The 20,008-nt window shown below is 38.0% G+C and overlaps 1 protein-coding gene across 1 annotated transcript in view; it reads left to right on the top strand.

Annotated features, from left to right (window-relative positions):
• PARVA (parvin alpha) overlaps positions 1 to 20,008 on the top strand; it is a 180,918-nt gene that overhangs the window by 132,406 nt on the left and 28,504 nt on the right. Inside the window, exon 5 of the mRNA XM_004452019.5 lies at positions 14,094 to 14,234. Within this exon, the coding sequence (XP_004452076.2) occupies positions 14,094 to 14,234 (141 nt within the window). The remainder of the gene's footprint in view (positions 1 to 14,093; positions 14,235 to 20,008) is intronic.

Below are 20,008 nucleotides of genomic sequence, written 5' to 3'. Positions count from 1 at the left end.
TTTGGCCAGGTGATAACATCACCAGTGAAAAATCAGGATGATAGTATATACCCTTGATGTGATGTAATGAAAAAGGCACTTCATTTCTGTAATCTTCCTCCCCAAAACCCATAACCCCTGTCTAACCATAAGAAAAACATCAGACAACCTCAAATTAAGGGATATTCTATAAAATATTTAACCAGTACTCCTCAAAACTGTCAAGGTCATGAAGTATAAGGAAAGTCTGAGAAACTCATGGGAAATGCTAAGGGATATAATAACTAAATGTAAAATGGTGTCTTGGACAGTTTCCTAGAACAGAAAAAGGTGATTAGGGAAAAAATAGTGAAATAAAGCGTGAAGTTTAGTTAATGGTAATAGGTCAATGTTGGTTCATTAGGTGTGATAAATGTACCATAGTAATTTGCAATATTAACCATAGGTGAAACCAGGTGTATATATATATAAGGGAGTTGTCTGTACTATCTTTGCAACCTTTATATAAATATGAAACTAGTCTAAAATAAAAAGCTTTTTCAAAGAAAGAAAGAAGGTAAGGACCACATAATAGAGGGCCTTAAACTAAGAATTTTTAGACTATATTTTTGGGCAGTTAGGTGACTTTAGAAAGATAAATGGGGAGCCATTGGAAGCTTCTTTGGAGGCAGTGAGGAAGCTCTAGCAAAGCATTTCCTTGTGAGATAATGATGGTGTGAAACTGGAGGAGTAGCAGTATGGATGGGGAAAATTCTCAATCTACTGAGGTAGGGAATGAACAGCCAAAGTAAACTCTAAGTGGTGGATGCTGAATGAAGGTGACTTCATGAACCCAAGGAAGAGAAGCATCTTGAAAAGTTTGATCATAATTGGTTTTAATGGTCACTTCCCTATACCCAAAAGTACTTAGGCTAATGTAGCAGGTATGCTAAAATTGGAAGAGAAATGAAGAGAAAGACAGGACATCATAGTTCCAATCTTGGTTCAGCCACTCTCTCAGAGGTTCCTAATACTTTTTTGTTCTCTGGACCCCTTTGCCAGTCAGGTGAAAACCATGGACCCCTTACTAAGTGCACACTATACTGTGTGTTATTTAATAAATATATCCCACCTGTACCAACATATGCCCACAAAAATAATGTTTTTTTTTAAATTTCAATTCAAGCTCATGGACCCCAAGTTAAGAACTCCTGCACTAAATCACTTCTCTGCAGCTAAGATCACTCTTCCCTGTAAAACCAGGCAGACGGCCTGTGAAACTTCTATGACTGGCTTGTCCAATACAATAGCCACTAGCCTCATGTAGCTATTAAAAGTAATTAAAATGAAAACGTTCTTGGTCATACTAGCTACATTTCAAGTGCTCATAGCCACATGTGTCTAATGATTACCATGTTGGGCAGTGCATAATTCCATCATAGCGGAAAGTTCTATGGGACAGTACTACTCTAAGGTTTTCCTGGTATATTGGACATTGATTCTAGGATTGTCATCAATAATATAAACTACTGTTTAAACTGGAAGAGGCATGTTCTCATCTCTGAAAAATTCAAAAGCTGTATTAAATATTTTTATCATTATTCTTTTGTTTAAAAGTAGTAGAGAAGCTCTCTAAAATGTTTCAGTAAGTAAAAGAAGAAAAATACAGTACAGAACCATGCATATTGTTTGCCACTGTGTTCGTGTTGTGTGTTAGTGGATATATATAGTGCTTGTGAATATATAGAATATCTCTGGTAATATTCACAATAAACTGTCTCTATAGAATGGGGCTAGGTAACTTAGGGCTGAAATGGAGGTAGACTTAATTTTCATAGTTTAAATTTTTTCCATATTGTATATTATCAGTCTTATTAAAAAGTAGTTGAATGCATATGTAATTTTGAGAGCAAACAAAAATTAATCTATCAGTAGATGTCAAATAACATTTAATACAATTCAACAGCCATCCCTAGTAAACAAAAATAGGAAGAAAAGGAAACTACCAAACTATGATAAGGAACATTAAACATAATCAAATAGTGTCCATAAAATTGAAGAGGAGGGAAGTCTTTCTCATTCATTCTATGAGGCCAGCATCACCCTAATATCAAAGCCACATAGAGATATCATAAGAAAAGAAAATTATAGACCAATATCCCTTATGAATATAGTTGCCAAAATCCTCAACAAAATATTATACTAGCAAACCATATCCAACCACACATCAAAAGGATTATACACCATGATCAAGTGGGATTTATCCCAGAATATAAGGGTGATTCAACATAAGAAAATCAATCAGTGTAATACAACATATTAATAGAACAAAAGAAAAACACCACATGATCATCTCAGTTGACACAGAAAAAGTATTTGACAAAATCCCATACACTTTTTTGATAAAGCACTCAGAAAACTAGGAATAAAAGATAACTTGCTCAATGTGATAAAGGGCACATATAAAAACCCCACAGCTAACACCATATTTAATGGTGAAAGACTGAAAGCTTTCCCCCTAAGATCAAGAACAAGACAAAAATGCCTAGCATCACCATTGCTATTCAGTAATTGAACTGAAATTGCTCATCAGAGAAATTAGGCAAGAAAAAGACATAAAAGGCATCCAAATTGGAAAGGAAGAAATAAAACTACCCCTACTTGCAGATGGCATCCTATGTATAGAAAGTCCAGAAGAATCTAAGAAAGCTACTAATAGATTAATTTAGCAAAGTGGCAGGGTACAAGATCAAAAATATAAAAATCAGTGGTGTTTCTATATACTAACAAGGAACAATCTGAAAAGGAAATCAACATAAAAATTCCACTTACAATAGCAACTAAATAATTAAAATGTCTACGAATAAATTTTACCAAGGATGTAAAGGGCTTGTACACAGAAAACTACAAAGCATTACTGAAAGAAATTTAAAAAGACCTAAATAAATGTAAATATATCCCCTGCTTGTGGATTGAAGACTTACATTGTTAAAATTCTTAAACTTTACACCAGAAGCATGAGCAATAAAATTTAAAAAATACATAAATTGGACTTCATCAAAATTTTAAACTTTTGCATATTAAAGCACATTATCAAGAAATTGAAAAGACAATCAATGAAATGAGAGAAAATATTTGGAAACAATATATCTGATAAGAATTTAATATCCAGAATATATACAGAAATCCCAGAACACAACAACAAAAAGACAACCCAATTTTAAAATGGGCAAAGACTTCGTTAGCCTTTCTCCAAAGGAAATATGCTAATGGCCAATAAGCACATGAAAATGTGCTCAACATAATTAGCCATTAGGAAAATGTGAATCAATCACAATGAGATACCGCCTTACACTCACTATGGCTATTATTAAAACAATGGAAAACAACAAGTGTTAACAAAGATGTGGAGAACTAGAAACCCTCATATGTTGCTTGTAGAAATACGAAATGGTACAGCCACTGTGGGAAACAGTTTGGCAGTTCCTCAAAAAGTTAAACATAGGGATACCATAAGACCCAGCAATCCACTTCTAGGCATATATCCAAAAGAACTGAAAGCACAAACTTGGACAGATATTTGTACAACAGTGTTTATAGCAGTGTTGTTCATGATGGCCAAAAAGTGGGAGCAACCCAAATGTGCATCAGCAGATGAATGGATAAACAAAATGTGATATATATGTGCAATGAACTATTACTCAGTTTTAAAAAGGAATGAAATTTTGATACATGATACTACATAGATGACCCTTAAAGATATTACGTTGAGTGAAATAAGTCAGACATAAAAGGACAGATATTGCATGATTCCACTTATATAAAATAGCTAGAAATTGCAAACTCATTGAAATAGAAAGTAAAATACGGATTACCAGGTGTGGGATGGAGGCAGAATGGGAACTTGATGCATAAATGGATGTAGAGTTTTTCTTTTGAGTGATAGGAAAGTTCTGGTAATGAACGGTGGTGACAGTAGCTCAGCATTGTGAATGTGATTAACCTCCCCGAATTGTATGCTTGGAAGTGGTTTAAATGGGAAAGTTTATGAAAACTAATGGTGAACTTATTAAATAGTGAAATATTAAAAATGTAGTATTAAAATCAGGAACAACTCAGAGATGACGGCTTTCACTACCATTATAAGTGTTTTCAGTTTCTAATTAATGTAATAAAATAGAAAAATTAATTTCCATTTTTTGTATTATAGCTGACTTGATGTCCAGACAAGTCCTCTTGGCACAACACACCTAAAAATTCCAGATAAATCTTTAAAGCATATTTTAATATTGCATAGCTAAGCGCCTGTAAAAGGGAAAGAAATACTTCTAATGTCTGAAACAAAAAAGTATAAATCCAGAGGAATAAGTTTTAATTCCTAATGATATATAGCCTAGGTTATACATATGGAGTAAAAGACTGAGTGGAGTTTGAGCAGGAAAGGGGGTTGGTTCAGTGACTACACTGAAGGGTAACACTTCCAGTAGACAAACTAGAAAATCTTGTCCCACGGGGAAAGGCAATAGGGATAATTTAGATAGAGTATCAGCCTTGAATGTAAGTGGAACTGAAAAAAGAAAAAGTCTCTCCCTAACAATTCCTTATCAAAAGCCTGTACTCACAGAGATTTAGGGCTAGGATTAAGATATGGCTTTAAATGTCCCAAGCTGAAAATGTATTCAAAAGTGTTCCCCGTTTGATAGTATCCCCAAGGCAGAAGCAAACATATGTCTTATCTAGAGGAATGAATGAACTTTAAGCCCTTGGCCACAATGATCTGCCAGAGATCAAGTTCCAAGGAAAATGAATTCAAAATCAGAAATTCCCAAACACAGGAAGCAAGCCACAATGAGCAAGAGTTAACAGAAACAATAAACTGTAGAATCAGTCACATAAAAGCCATAGATATTAGGAACTGATCAGTTACAGAATATAAAACAAATATTTTAATATATTCAAATAAAAAAACTTAAGGACTTTTGGAAGGATAGCAAAGGAACCAAAAACTATCAAAACTGGACAGGTAAGGAAATGGTTGTGGCTCAACCAATTGGTCTCCCATTTACCACATAGGAGGTCCAGGGTTTGATGCCCAGGGCCACCCTGGTGAGGGCAAGCTGGCCCACGTGGAGTGCTGGCCCATGCAGAAATGTCACCACACACAGTAGTGCCACCTTGTGTGGGAATGTCATCCCACACAGGAGTGCCAGCTGACGTGGAGAGCTGGTGCAGCAAGATGACAAAACAAGAGACACAGAGGAGAGAAAATAAGATGTAGCAGAACAGGGAGCTGAGATGATGCAAAAGAATAACTGCCTCTCTCCCACTCTGGATGGTCCCAGGATTGGTTCCTGGAGCCACCTAATGAGAATACAGACAGACACAGAAGAACACACAGCGAATGCAACTGAGAGCAGACATTGGTGAGGGTGGAGGGTGGGGAAAGAATAAATAAAAATAAATCTTAAAAGAAAAAAAATCCTGGACAGGTAGATGTAATAAAGGGTCAAATAGAACTTCTAGAAATGAAAAAAAAATTATAATTATGAAATTAGGAAACTCAATGGATTTAGACATAGCTGAAGAAGAAATTAGTGGACTAGAAGATGGCACTGAAGAAATTACCCAGACTATAGTTTAGAGAGACAGTAGGGTGGAAAATAAGAAAAAGACTTGAAGAAAAAAGAGATTATTTTAATAGGATACAACATATGGCTAATTGGAATTCTAGAATGAAAAAAAGAAAGAGAATAGAGTATAGGAGATATTCAAAGACATAATAAGTGACAATTTTCTACAATTAATGAAAGGCATGAAGCATCAGGTTCAGGCAGCTCAGTATAACCCAAACAGTATGAATAAAAAGAAATCTACACATAGACACATCATAGTGAAACCTAAGAACACTGAAAACAAAGAAGGATTAAAAGCTGAGAGAAAAGATAGGTTAGCTATAAAGGAATGACAGAGTCTAAAGATATTGAAATATCATCTCCAAAGTGCTAAGGAAAAAATGATCAACTTTTGAGTATATACCCAACAAAGCTATGTTTTAAAAAATGAGGGGAAAATGAAAACATTTTCAACAAACATGAACTGAGAGCTTACTCAGTTCATTGGTGTATTACTACAAATACACCTTCACTAAAGGAATTAGTAAAGGATGTACTTTAAAAAGAAGGAAAATCAATCCAAAAGAAATTCCTGAAATGCAAAGAATGGTGAGCAAAATAACAATGATAAGTAGATTGAAGCAATAATTGAATGAATATAAAACAATTGTGATAATACCTAACTTGCTAGTTAAAAATGTTAATATAGAGTAAGAATTACAGACAACCATAACACTTAAGTCAGGAAATGTGTGGATGGAGTCAAAGTGTGCTCAGGTCCTTATATTGTCCAGGATGTGGTTAAAGATGTTGATTACCTTAAGACTTGAATTTTCTAGGATAGCAAATGAAATAATAGAAATAATGTGTATAACTTCCATTTTAATAAAGGGAACCTGGTGAATGAAATGAGAAAGAATAAAAACCTTAATACAAAAAAAGGCAATGATGCAAGGAGAAAAAATAATCAGAAAAGTGGAATAGATAGAAAGTTCAAAATAAGTTGGTAGCGGAAGTGGATTTGGCTCAACTGATAGAGTGTCTGCCTGCCACATGGGAGGTCCAGGGTTCAAAGCTAGGGCCTCCTGACCTATGTCGTGAGTTGGCCCACGTGCAGCGCTGATGTGTGCAAGGAGTTCCATGCCACACAGGGGTGTCCCCCACATAGGGGAGCCCCATGTGGAAGGAGTGCGGCCTGTAAGGATGGCCGCCCTGCGCAAAAAAGTGCAGCCTGCCCAGGAGTGGTGCCACACACACACAGAGCTGACACAGCAAGATGACGCAACAAAAAGAAACACAGATTCCTGATGCTGCTGACAAGAATACAAGCGGACACAGAACACACAGTGAATGGACACAGCAGAGAAATAAATAAAAAAATAATAACTCTTTGAAAAAAAATAAGTTGGTAGAAATAAATCTAAGTATATTGATAAACCAAATCAATGTAAACTGACAATGTAAAAAGAGAAAGATTGTCAGAACAGATTACAAAACAAAATGTTGCTATATGCTATTTACATTCTATACTGCATATTGATAATCTATTCAGATTACTAGGAAAATATAGAAATTTTAAGCTTATATGCAGATGAGTGCATCAAATATATAAAAATAAAACATGAAGATCAGAATCAAAAAAAAAATTAACACATCCACCATCATGGTGATGGAATTTTAACACAATTTTCCCAATGATATATTCAGAAAAAAATTATATAGATAAAGAAAATATGGACGATACAATTACACAAGCTTTAACTAATAGATGTATAGAGGGTGCTTTTTCGCAATCCAGAACTGGACTAATCTCATTCTTTTTAACTGCTCATGGAGCACTTACAAAATTTAATATGTCCATAAATTAAAGCTTAACAAATTATCATAAGCAACAAACTCTCTGACCATAAGTAAGAAAAAAATTAAGCCTCCCCATATATTTGGAAAACTTAAAAATATTTTGAAAAATAACTCAGGAATCAGTCAAATTGGAATGAGTGTTTACATGTTTTTTTAAATGATTTTTTAAATGATGGTTACATTCATACAGTATGATATTATAGCAGATGTGTTAGTTAGAACATTTTTCTTCCACTACTTAGAGTAATTTAATTTATTCTGCCCTGACTTTATAGTTCAGAAACTCTTTGAATACTGTTTCATTTTTTTTTTAAAATAATCTCCCCAAAAGCATATTTCCAAAAGCTAACTTCAATACAACTGAGAGATTCAGAAAACAGTCCACCTGAAAAAATTTTCTAAGTAACATTCTATTTCAAAACCATTCCTAATACTTTATAACAAGTTAAACTAATGATGAACAATTTGCAGAACTTTGGAAACATGAAAGAAACAATTTCATGGAAGAATAAAATTTCCACAATAGAAAATGATAGAGCTAGCTGAGATTGGCCTAATAAAGAACAAAAGAGGACAACTAAGAGTCTTGAAAAAGAAATAATCTTTAAACCCTTGGCAAACTGAGCAAAAGTACTCTAACTATAGGAAATTTTTGAAAGTGTCTCTTAAATTTTGCAGGTTGAGTACCTTAAAAATAATGTAGGGTATAGGAATAGAAGAGTTCTCAAGTTAGTCTTTTATTTTAAAAGTCACAACATTGAAATGAGTGATGTAAGCATGTAACAGAGAGATAACAGTGTTCTATCTTAATTGCATACCTAGAGAACACTAAAGACTAATAATAATAATAGAATAATAATAGAACTAATAAGGGGATTTGGTAAGATGACTACATTCAAGAAGAGAATTTGTAAGACAATAGCTTTTCTTTTTACCAGCCATAATCAGTTAGTAATGTACATACATATATACACATGCAGACAAGGATGTTTAATGCAACATCACAAATGGGGGAGCGGGGGAGGAAAGTGGAATATAACCTGACTGAACATCTATATGGAAATGGTTGGATAAATAAGTCCTATAGTATGTTATCAGATTTACAAATTCACTGCATTCCCAGTCAAAATTATTCCAACAGCCTCCTTGCAAAAGTGGAAAAGCCAATTATCAAATTTAGGTGGAAGTGCAAGGGTCCCTGAAAAGTCAAAACCACCTTGAAAAAAGAAGAGTGCACTTGGAGGACTCACATTTCCTGATTTCAAAACTTATGACAAACTATAGTAAACAAAATAGCATGGTGGTAACACACGGACAAACACACCATGGAATCAAATTTAGAATTCAGAAATAAACCCTCATATCTATGGCCAATTGATTTTTGACAAGGATGCTGTCTTAGTCAGCTAAAGGGGCGCTGATGCAAAATACCAGAAATTGGTTGGTTTTTATAAAGGGTATTTATTTGGGTAGGAACTTACAGATATCAGGCCAGAAAGCATAAGTTACTTCCCTCACCAAAGTCTATTTTCATGTGTTGGAGCAAGATGGCTGCCAATGTCTGTGAGGGTTCAGGCTTCCTGGGCTCCACTGGGCTCAGCTCCTCTGTTTTCTCCACAAGGTCAGCTGTAGACTATTAGGCTCACTAGGCTTTGCCTCTCTCCACAAGGCCAGCTGTAGACTATCAGGTGAACAGCTCTGTCTCTCTCCCTGGGGCTCCAGCTTCAGCATCAAACTCCACCATCAAAACTCCAACATTAAAATCCTCAACTCTGTCCTTTGCCATGCCTGTTATCTGACAGTCCCCACCCACCAAGGGGCAGGTATTCAATGCCCTACTGACACAAGAGGTTTACTTGATTACTCTCATATGCCCAGAGGAAAAGACCAATTTACAAACATAATTCAATATTTCTTTTTGGAATTCATCAATAGTATCAAACTGCTACAGATGCCAAGTCCACTCAATGGGGGAAAGAGTAGTCTCTTTAGCAAATGATACTGGGAAAACAGAATATCCACATGCAAAAGAATGAAGGTGGACCCTACCTCACATCATTCACAAAAATTAACTCAAAATGGATCAAAGACCTAAATATGAATACCAAAACTGTAGAACTCCTAGAAGAAAACATAGGGAAACATCTTCAGGAACTTATGTTCAGCAGTGGTTTCTTTGACTTTGTTTTAGTCTGCAAAAGCTGCCAAAAGCAATATACCAGAAATGGATTGGCTTTTATAATGGGAGTTTATCAGCTTGCAAGCTTACAATTCTGAGACTAAGAAAAGTGTCCAAATCAAGGTATCAGCAGTCAGGGCTCTCTAAAGACTGACTGCCAATTATCCTGGATTCTCTGTCAAATGGGAAGGTACATGGCAGTGTGTCTCTTCTCCTGCATGTCTCATTGCTTTTAGCTTCCTGGTTTCCATGGCTTCCTCTCTCAGCTTCTGTGGGTTTCTCTCTGTGCTCCTATGTCTGTATTCATCCCATTGACAAAGAACTACAACAAGATCCACCCTGGGTCATGCCCTACTAAGTAACCTAATCGAAAGAAGGTCCCACAAATAGGGTTATACCCATAGGCATGGATTAGCCCTAAGAATGATTTTCTTGGGTCTATAAAAGCCTCAAATTACCACAGACTTTACACCAAAAGCATGAGCACCAGAAAATAAAATAGATAAATGAGACCTCATCAAAATTAAAACCATTTCCCATGAAACTATTTGGAATCTGCATATCTGATGATTTTAATAGCCAGATATAAAAAGAAATCCTACATGTCAACAACAAAAAGACAACCCAATTTACAAATAGGAAAAATACTTGAATACACATTTTGCCAAAGAAGATATGCAAATGGTCAATAAGCACGTGAAAAGATGTTCAACATCATTAGCCTTTTAGGAAAGTACAAATCAAAATCACAATGAGATACCATTTTACACCTATTAGAATGGCTACTGTTTAAAAAAAACAAAAACAAATGACAGAAAAACCAAGCATTGGAGAGGACGTAGAGAAATAGGAACACTCAGTCCTTGTTGGTGAGAATGTAAAATGGTGCTACAGCTGATGTGGAAGACACCTTGGCTGTTCCTCGGAAAGCTAAGTATAGAATTACATATGAGCCAGCAATCCCACTTCTAGATATATACACAAAAGCAAAGCAGAGACTCAAACAGATATTAGGACCCTTATGTTCATAGCCACATGACTCACAGTTGCCAAAAGGTGGAAGCAGCCCAAGTGTCCAACAGACGAATGGATAAACAAAAGGTGATATATACATGCAATGGAATATTATTCATCTATGAAAAGGAATGAAGTTTTTTTTGTTTTTTTTTAAAGATTTATTTATTTAATCTCCCCCCCTCCCCTGGTTGTCTGTTCTTGGTATCTATTTGCTGCGTCTTGTTTCTTTGTCCGCTTCTGTTGTCGTCAGCGGCACGGGAAGTGTGGGCGGCACCATTCCTGGGCAGGCTGCTCTTTCTTTTCACGCTGGGCGGCTTTCCTCACGGGCGCACTCCTTGCGCGTGGGGCTCCCCCACGCGGGGGACACCCTTGCGTGGCACGGCACTCCTTGCACGCATCAGCACTGCGCATGGCCAGCTCCACACGGGTCAAGGAGGCCCAGGGTTTGAACCGCGGACCTCCCATATGGTAGACGGACGCCCTAACCACTGGGCCAAAGTCCGTTTCCCAGGAATGAAGTTTTGATACCTAACCTTGAAGACATCGTGTGAGTGAAGTAACCCACTTTTCCAAAAGGAAAAGCATTGTATGTTCTCACTGATATGAAATAAATAGAATAAGTAAATTTATAGAGTCACAAACTAGAATAGAGGCTATCGGGCTGAGGTGAGGGTAGGGAATGGAGATTTAATGCTTCATTGGTACAGTGTTTCTGTTTGGAGTAAAGGAGAGGAAAGTTATGGTAGTGAATGGTGGTGATGATAGCACATCATTGTGGAAATAACTAACACCACAGGATTATATATCTGAATGTGGTTAAAAGGGAGATATTTTAGGTTATATATATGTTACTAAAATAAAAATTAAAGGAAGCATAGTTGTAAACACATTGAACCATAATTTAAACTATAGACTATAGTTAATAGTATAATTATATTTTTTCACCAATTGTAATAAAACTGCCACACTAATGGAAAATGTTAATAATAGGGAAAATTGGGTGAAGGGGTTTTATGCAAATCTGTACTTTCTATGTGATTTTTCTGTAAACGTACAACTTCTCCAATTAAAAAAAGCCAGTATCAGGAAAATGATACCATTTTAATTTTACAGGGTGGGGGTGGGGTATTCCTTATTTGTATGTATATGTATATATATGTGTGTATGTATATACACAATTTGTGTATGTATCTGTGTATGTATGTCTTATGAGAGAGGAGAAGGGCATAAAATGAAGAGATATGGCTATAACTGTTGATAAGGATCACTTTAAGATATATTCTTTACTCAGTTTCAATTTAATGCCAATATCAATGCCTAAATAAACTCTCCAGCAACAAAAATGAAAAAACAGGAAGATAAAGCAAAAGTGTAATGACTAAAATAGATAAAAATAAAGCAGAATAAATTTTTTAAAAATTAGTAATGCAAAACCCTTCTCCTAAATAAGCAGTTCCAGATGCTAACACAAAAACAAAAACAGAAACAAAAACACAGGTTTTAAAAAATTATTATTTAGAGAAGAATGCAGTACAATTTTAGTATCATAAATTAGTTAACTATATTGGTAGACACAGAAAAATAATGAGTGCTGTAGTAAATAATGCATAAAATTCAATTTTTTAAGAAATAGAATGGACTAGACACTATGTGCAAGAAAAATGTGTTGACATAGAAAAAAAAACTCAGAAACCTAAATTATACACTCTAAGAAGTCCGACCCTAACAGAAGGTTATAAACATGAAAATTCTTAGACGGTGATATAATGCAAATAAGAGCCTGTAATGCTGCCACTCCCACCCCACCTGCCCACCCCACTCCCAGGCAGTCATCATCAATCTGCCCTAGCAGTCTTTTTCTCTGAGCCAAGATAAGACTTCAAGATTTTCTTAATCTTGTACTTGGGGTAGCCTGTATCAGATGCTCTTGTAATATAAAATGAACATCTTGCAATGTAAGATGAACATAACTTGCCATTCCTTTGGGGGAGAAGATCTGAGATAAGAATTCAGCCTAAAAATGGAAAAGGCATGCAGGGCCCCTTCAAGGTTTATCATTCAAGAGAAAGATATTTAGATATGTTTGTTGAATTCCAAACTTTAGAAATAAATAATGATGACTGCAAGCACCTGAGGAAAAGAAAAAGATAAAATTCCAAGCCATCACAGATAAGAGTAGCTTAAGATCATCCTACCATGTTACTGAAAAGAATTCACAAATCCATAGGACTTGCAGAAATTTCCCAATGGGCAACCTCATTTTCAGAGAATTATTCTAGGAGCATTTGACTTGGATAAGCTAGAACTTCTTAAAAATAAAATAAGTAATAGGGGAAATAGTGAAGTTTTTGTTTGTACAGAAGGCCTTAAAAATGAGGAGAAAAGACATTTTATATGTTTTCAAGTGTCAGTTCTATCAATCTTGAATGAGTTGTGAATAGGGGATTGGGTGAATCCAATAGTGTATTTCACGATAGGGAGACCTAAATGGTTTAGTTCTTTTTAATATTTAGAAATACAAATTGGAGCGGGTATAGCTCAAGTGGTTGATCATCTGCTTCCCATATATAAGATCCCAGATTCAATTCCCAGTACCTTCTGAAAAAAAAAAAAAGAAATACAAATTCAGGCTAATAAAATGGACTATATTTTGCCTTTGTTTTAGGTATTAAGGGGTTACATCACTATATCCAAGAACATTTGATTTTAAAACATACCATTAAGTACCACTAAGAAAGAGAAGAAAAAAAAAATACCTTTAATTAAACTATTACTCAATGCTTTCTAATTGCTTAGAATTTTTATTTTATACCTCGAAAATGCTCTTTAGACTTCCTGAGACATGGAAGGGAACATCCAGTGAAAAGCTATGACCAAGTTCACGTGCATGAGGCAGTGGTAACTATATCCCATTCACCACCTGGCTGACAGCAATTGTAAGATGCTATGGCTTTGAAGACACAACCCAATTTCAGGAGTGCTAAAATGTGCAAAATATGTGCGTTACAATTGATGAACTGTGACACTTTACATTACTTTCTAGGCAGGTTTAAAGGGAAAAGTGCTTAAAACAGATACATATGATTTGATGACACATACTGTATTAAAGGAATGGACAAAATGCCTTGGATAAGGACATGACTGGCTCCGCCTAGGAGAAGCAGGGAAGGTTTCCCCATGGGGCCCCAGAGACCTCCTTGAAGATGGCAGATCTGAAAAGGAGGGGGGAAAAAAAAAAACACAACAAAATGTTGAAAAAGAGTTCAAATATGACAGACAAGGCTGGGGTCTTTAATTTGGGACTACCGGACATGCTCACAAGGCTTCCACAGTCTCGCTGCTACAACCTCCCCGTCAGATGAGGGGAGAGCAGGCTCCGTCACAGTGGGTGCCCTGTAGGTGTTGGGTGAGTGAGGGCTGTCCATGGCGGGAGATAACAGCTGTTCTTTTTCCCCTTGTTACTCCAGAGAAACTTGAGTGTGAGAAACTGAATGTGGCTGAAGTAACCCAGTCAGAGATTGCTCAGAAGCAAAAACTGCAAACTGTCCTGGAGAAGATTAACGAAACCCTGAAACTTGCTCCCAGGAACATCAAGTGGAATGTGGACTGTGAGTTTTACAAGAGAGAAATGTGACTGTCAAAATACCCCTGTGGGTGGTCTAGGGAGGTTAATGTCAACTGAAAGAAAGCTAGAGGATAACCTAGGGATGCTATAACATAGTGCTTTCTGAGGCGGATATTGATTGTGGTTGACAGTACAGATACAAGAATGTTTCTCTATTATAAGGTGTTAAGAATATGGAGATACATGGGATGGGAAAATGCAGCTAATATAACGGATAGACTATAGCTGACAGTAATGTTGTAATATTTTACAATAATGGCTAAGGGGATACTATATCAATGCAAACGGTCTATAATAGGAGGCGGGTGTAAGGGGGTATGGGATTTTTCCATTTGAAGTAATGAAAACATTCTGAAATGGACTGAGCTGGTGACAGCACAACTCTGGGATGAAACTGAGAGCCACTGAGTGTACCCTTTGCATAGATTGTACAAGGCAGGGGACTCTATAACACAGTGAACCCTGTGGTGAAAGATGAACTATGGTAAACAAATATAAGAATGTTCCCTCATGAACTCTAACAAATATACAATACAAATATATGGTGTTAAAAGGATAGTGTGTGGGGAAAATACACAAATATAAGCTATGGACTACAGATAGCAGTAAAAAAAAAAAAAAAAAAGATTCCCCTGCGCGTCTACCTTACTATTAACCCCTAAGAAGCCGTCCTGTAGGCTGGCCAGCCCTGGGGGGTGCAAACCCATTTATCATTTGATAAGAAAGAGAACTTGCCACACCCTGGGGAAAATGTCAAGATCCAGTGTCTCTTTTTCATCAAAGGATGTTTATAGAAACTTCCTGTGTGCTGGGGAGGGGAAGAAAACCAATAACCACTGAGCCTCTTCTGTGTCTCTGTGTCCGACATCAGCCTTTTGAGCAGGCTGGTGCCTGCAGCTTGTCGAGGCTCTGGGGAGCCAAGGTCCCCAGTCATGCAGCTAAGAAGCAGTGGCGTGAAGACTCGCTCTGTCTGTTCCAAAACCCACTCCCTGCCTCTCGCCACTTCATTCTCCAGAAGAAGCAAAGATATGGCTGAGAGTTTAGGCACTGGGACAAGACTTTAAAATTCTGGGTTTCATAGCTACGATAGCTCAAGAATCTCAGAAGGGACAAAACATTCGTTTCTCTGCTGTCTTGAAGAAACTGGGTGTCTACTATGGACTTAAGGAGCCCATATCAGAACCAACAAGAAAATTTGAAATGAACCCCCGCGCCCTGCCGAATCCCCTTCCCCCAGTGGGGGAAAAAATGCCTTTGAAAAGAAATAGGAATCTTCACGTCTAAACTCAGAGACCCAGTTGCTGACGGCAGGTTTCTAACATCTGCCACGGGCCTGAAGGCCAAGTACCTGGTGCAGCGTAATTGCTCCTTTGCCTGCAGTGTGCCGAGCTGCCTGGTGGCGCACTGAGCGGGCCATTCCTTGCTGAGCATAGGGGGGCACCCGAGGTGGCAGGAGGCTGGAGACGCAGTCCTGGGGTGCTGCTCTGTGTCCCTGTGTCCTTGGGGGTGCTAATGGTGTTCAGCGGGGGAGGAAACAGAGCGCTTGATCACGTGGTTTGGGAATCGAGGCGCACTGAAAGAAGCAATAGTCTTGTAAGTGTTAGAGAAGCTGTCTAATGAAGAACCCCACTCCGTTTTGTTAGGTCTCATTTCCCACTCCTTTTCCCACCCGCCTCCAACACCTTTTAACATAACGACGGGACACAATTTGGGAAAAGCTGAGAGAAAAGAACAGACTTTTTTAAAGCCACGTCAGGAACATTGTCTTCAGTGGCCTTGAGTAATTTGTTTGGTTAATTTGTATTTTACTTTCTTATAGGGAAATGGATATGATTAAAATAATCATTCAAAATACTACTCTAATATAGTTATTTTCATTTTTTGCTATTACTGTCCACAAAAATGCATATTTTTGTTTGGGGAGTCATATACACAATTGTGTTTTGTTATTTTCTCTTAATGTTTTATCATACATGTTTTCTATATTCCCATGTGGTCTTCATAATTATGATTTTTGATAGCTACTTCTATTTCATGAGGTGGATATCCCATAGTTAAACCTAGATTGATATTGACCTTTTGGGGTTTTTTTCTAATATTGCTAATATCAGATAGTGCCAAGTCAAATGTCTTAATTTGTTTTCCTTTTTGCATGTCTTGAATTATTCTCCTCAGATAAATTTCCAGAAAAGAGATGAATTACTCAGTCAGAGGGAGTAATTATCTTCATAGCTAGCTCCCTGCAATGCCTTGGGGCCTTGGGAAGGGCCGGACCTGCTTGCAAGTGGCAGTGGTTTGTTCCATAAGGAACAAGGCAGGCACAAATCCTCAGGGGAAATCTCCGTCTCCTTCTCACTCTTGTCTTCCCTGGCTGAATCTGGGAATATTGTGTCATCTTTCTGCTCAGGTTAAGAGGGGCCAGGGTCCTTGATCAAGGGCTTTAGGGTGTTCTTTCCTTTCTTCTTTTTATTTACAAAAGCAATTTTCATTATTGAAAGTTTAGAAAATGCAGTTAAATATTAATGCCTCACACGTTTTTGGTGCTTACCAGGTGCCAAACATTTTACATATTTTAAATCTTGAATCTTCACCCAACCATCTAAGGTAAGAATTTTATTATCCCCATTTAAGAAATAAGGAAATTGAGGCATAGAAAGGTTAAACAACTTAGAATATAAGCTTCTGGAGGGCAGGGGTTTTTGTCTCTTCACTGCTATATCCCCAGCACCTAGAAGAGTGACTGGCACAATAATAGTTGCTACAGGAGTGTCATGGTCCAAGGTCACACACATGGTGAGTGGTGGAGCCAGGAATCAGACCCCGAGAGTCCAGCTTCAGTCTGAGCACTATTACCTCTCCCACCCCAGAAGCCGCCCACCCACAGAGAGACACTGTGAGCAGTGCGCTAAGTTCCCACAAGTCTCGTGCATGTGTGTGTGAAAAAACACATCTATACTAAACATAAAATGTATTAACAGATACGTATGTAAATATTTTACAGATATTTATATGTAATATGTATTTTTTCAAAGCTGGAAGATATATATCTTTACAAATCATTTAATATTCTATATGTTACTTCTAATACTATGTAGCATGGTATTATGTGAAATTGTCATAATTTATTTAACAGTTGATGAGTTTCAGAGTGCTTCCAATTTTTTCACTGACCTGATGAGATCTCTCTGCTCATAGCCATAGCCATAATTATTTCTTTAAGATAAATACCTGGAAATGATATTTTAGGGCTAAGGGGTATGTGCATTTTTCAGGTCATAACATATATATTACAAAAAAATGACACCAATTTATACTTCCACCACAGGACGTGTTTGGGAAACTGCTTCTAATTTTTCAGCCCTAGAGTAACACACTTGGCGCAGCCGCTGCTCTTCCCATTTATGCAGTGAAGTCTTGGCCCTTGCTCTTTATCTGCCCATGTCCTTCCTGACCCCAGGGCAGACACATGGTGGCATTAGATTCTGCTGAGCATCAGGACAGACAAATCCCGGGAATGTGTGGAGAGGCAGCAATGAAGAGGGTGCCCAAATATGCAAAGGTGGTTTAAAATTTTTTTTTTTTTAAAGATTTATTTTTATTTATTTAATTCCCCTCCCCTCCCCCGGTTGTCTGTTTTCTGTGTCTTTTTGCTGCGTCTTGTTTCTTTGTCCGCTTCTGTTGTCGTCAGCGGCACGGGAAGTGTGGGCGGCGCCATTCCTCGGCAGGCTGCTCTCTCCTTCACGCTGGGCGGCTCTCCTTATGGGTGCACTCCTTGCGCGTGGGGCTCCCCTACGCGGGGGACACCCCTGTGTAGCACGGCACTCCTTGCGCGCATCAGCCAGCTCCACACGGGTCAAGGAGGCCCGGGGCTTGAACCGCGGGCCTCCCATGTGGTAGACGGACGCCCTAACCACTGGGCCAAAATCCGTTTCCCTTAAAATTTTAATTGAAAAAAGGATGTATCTTTATTCTAAAGAAAATTTTTGAAACAGGAAAAAATTGAAACTTTCTGCTCTAGCATACCTTTTTTCATTTTTCAAAAAATATTCATCAGTTTTTACCTAAGTGTTTAGTGGAAGAAAGGGTTTAAGTATCTCTGCTTAATAAAAAATGTTTGGGAACCACCAGCCTAAAACCATCTTATTAGACTTAATTTTTCCAGGTTTCTTTAAATGACTATATTTTACACAATAATTAACATCCTGAATGTAGTGTGTATGTGTGTGTGTGTCGCCGTGGAGGATGGAACACTCAGCGAAAGGGTGTATGACCTGTGTGGTACCTACGATGCAGCTCTGTGACAGTCAAGGTGATGGTCATTGTCATCAGGTAGAACAATCTGTTTGATCACCCTTTTCCAGCATTATGTTTTGTCATTAAAAGGAGGAGGAGAGGATGGAGGTGGCTCAAGCAGTTGAGTGCCTGCCTCCCATATAGGAGGTCCTGGGTTCAGTTTCCTGTGCCTCCTGAAAAAACAAAAACAAACAACAAGCTAAACAAATGATAAAACCAACCAGGGATGCCACTGTGGCTCAGTGCTTGAGCACCGGCTTCCCACATATGAGGTCCCAGGTTTAATTCCCAGCCCTGTGTACCTCAAAAAAAAAAATGGGGAGCAAGTGTTCTTAACCTCTTGACCCCCTCAGTGGCTGGACTGGTAGTAGTATGTTAGTTCTGAACGGAGGAGCAAATGCAAATTTTGCCTTTGTCTGACAGTGACCACACCATGTCAACAGGTCACTCCCATGCCAGGAGCCTTTTTTGAGACTAACTGTAGGTAGAACTTGGTTGACAGTGCCTGAAAGTCCAAAACTGAAAACTACATTCTTCTGGAAGGCTAGTGCTAGGAACAGTTCATCTGTGATTTGGAGGTGGTGTTGAGCTGCTATTTATAGCCAGTAGAAAAGCTTCTTTGAAGCAGTGATGATAACAAGAAACTCTGATGAGCTCCCAAGGAATGTCTGAATCATTCCCTTTTCTTGGTGATTTTGCAGAGCTGCTAGCAGACTTATCAATCCCAGGGCAGACAGACTGATTCTCTAATCGGGAACCCAGTGCATGTAAAGTATACCCAACAGGCATTTTTTGATCTTTCCATAAATGTTCCTTGTAATACGGAGCCAGGAGGGCTGATAGAATGGTGAAGGCAGGTAAAGTATCTGGTGAATCTCCCCTTTTATGAGAAAGGAAGGGAAGGAAGACAACATGTTTCAATGGCCTAGGTGCCAAGCACTTTCAAATAAGTTATATTAATAATAAAAAGTATCAAACACTCCTGGGCACCTGCTATAAGCCAGGAACTTTGCCTACTTTATCACCACAGATTTTTCCAACTTATACTTCTGCATAGGAACCATTATCCCCACTTGTGAAGAGGAGCAAATTGAGCTCAGAAGCCTTAAGTAGCTTACCCAAGGTTGGGTAGTCAGAAATGGCACAGTTGTGAAGTCAGAACTCAAGCTCCAATCTGCTCACCACACTGCCTATGTACTCCCCATTGCATCACAATGTTTTTCTCCTCCCAACTACTGAGAGAACTACAGCCCAGTGGGGCCCAGCCTTCCTTGGTATGAATGTCTTCATGTTCAGCGCATGGCTCAGCCACTATGGAAGCCAGCTGGGTCATGAACATCCCCTCCCAGCTGTCCCCAAGAGATATCATCTACACTGACCAAACATGGTGCCCGGGAAAGCAACAAAGCCCTTTAGATGTCTCACGCTCCTTTAGGGATCTTAGAGCTCTGAACAAAGGAAAGG

The sequence above is a fragment of the Dasypus novemcinctus genome, chromosome 10 (genome assembly GCF_030445035.2).
Source record: "Dasypus novemcinctus isolate mDasNov1 chromosome 10, mDasNov1.1.hap2, whole genome shotgun sequence".
Taxonomy (NCBI): Eukaryota; Metazoa; Chordata; class Mammalia; order Cingulata; family Dasypodidae; genus Dasypus; species Dasypus novemcinctus.
Note: the sequence above shows the minus strand (reverse complement) of the source record. Positions and strands in the feature narration are given on the sequence as shown.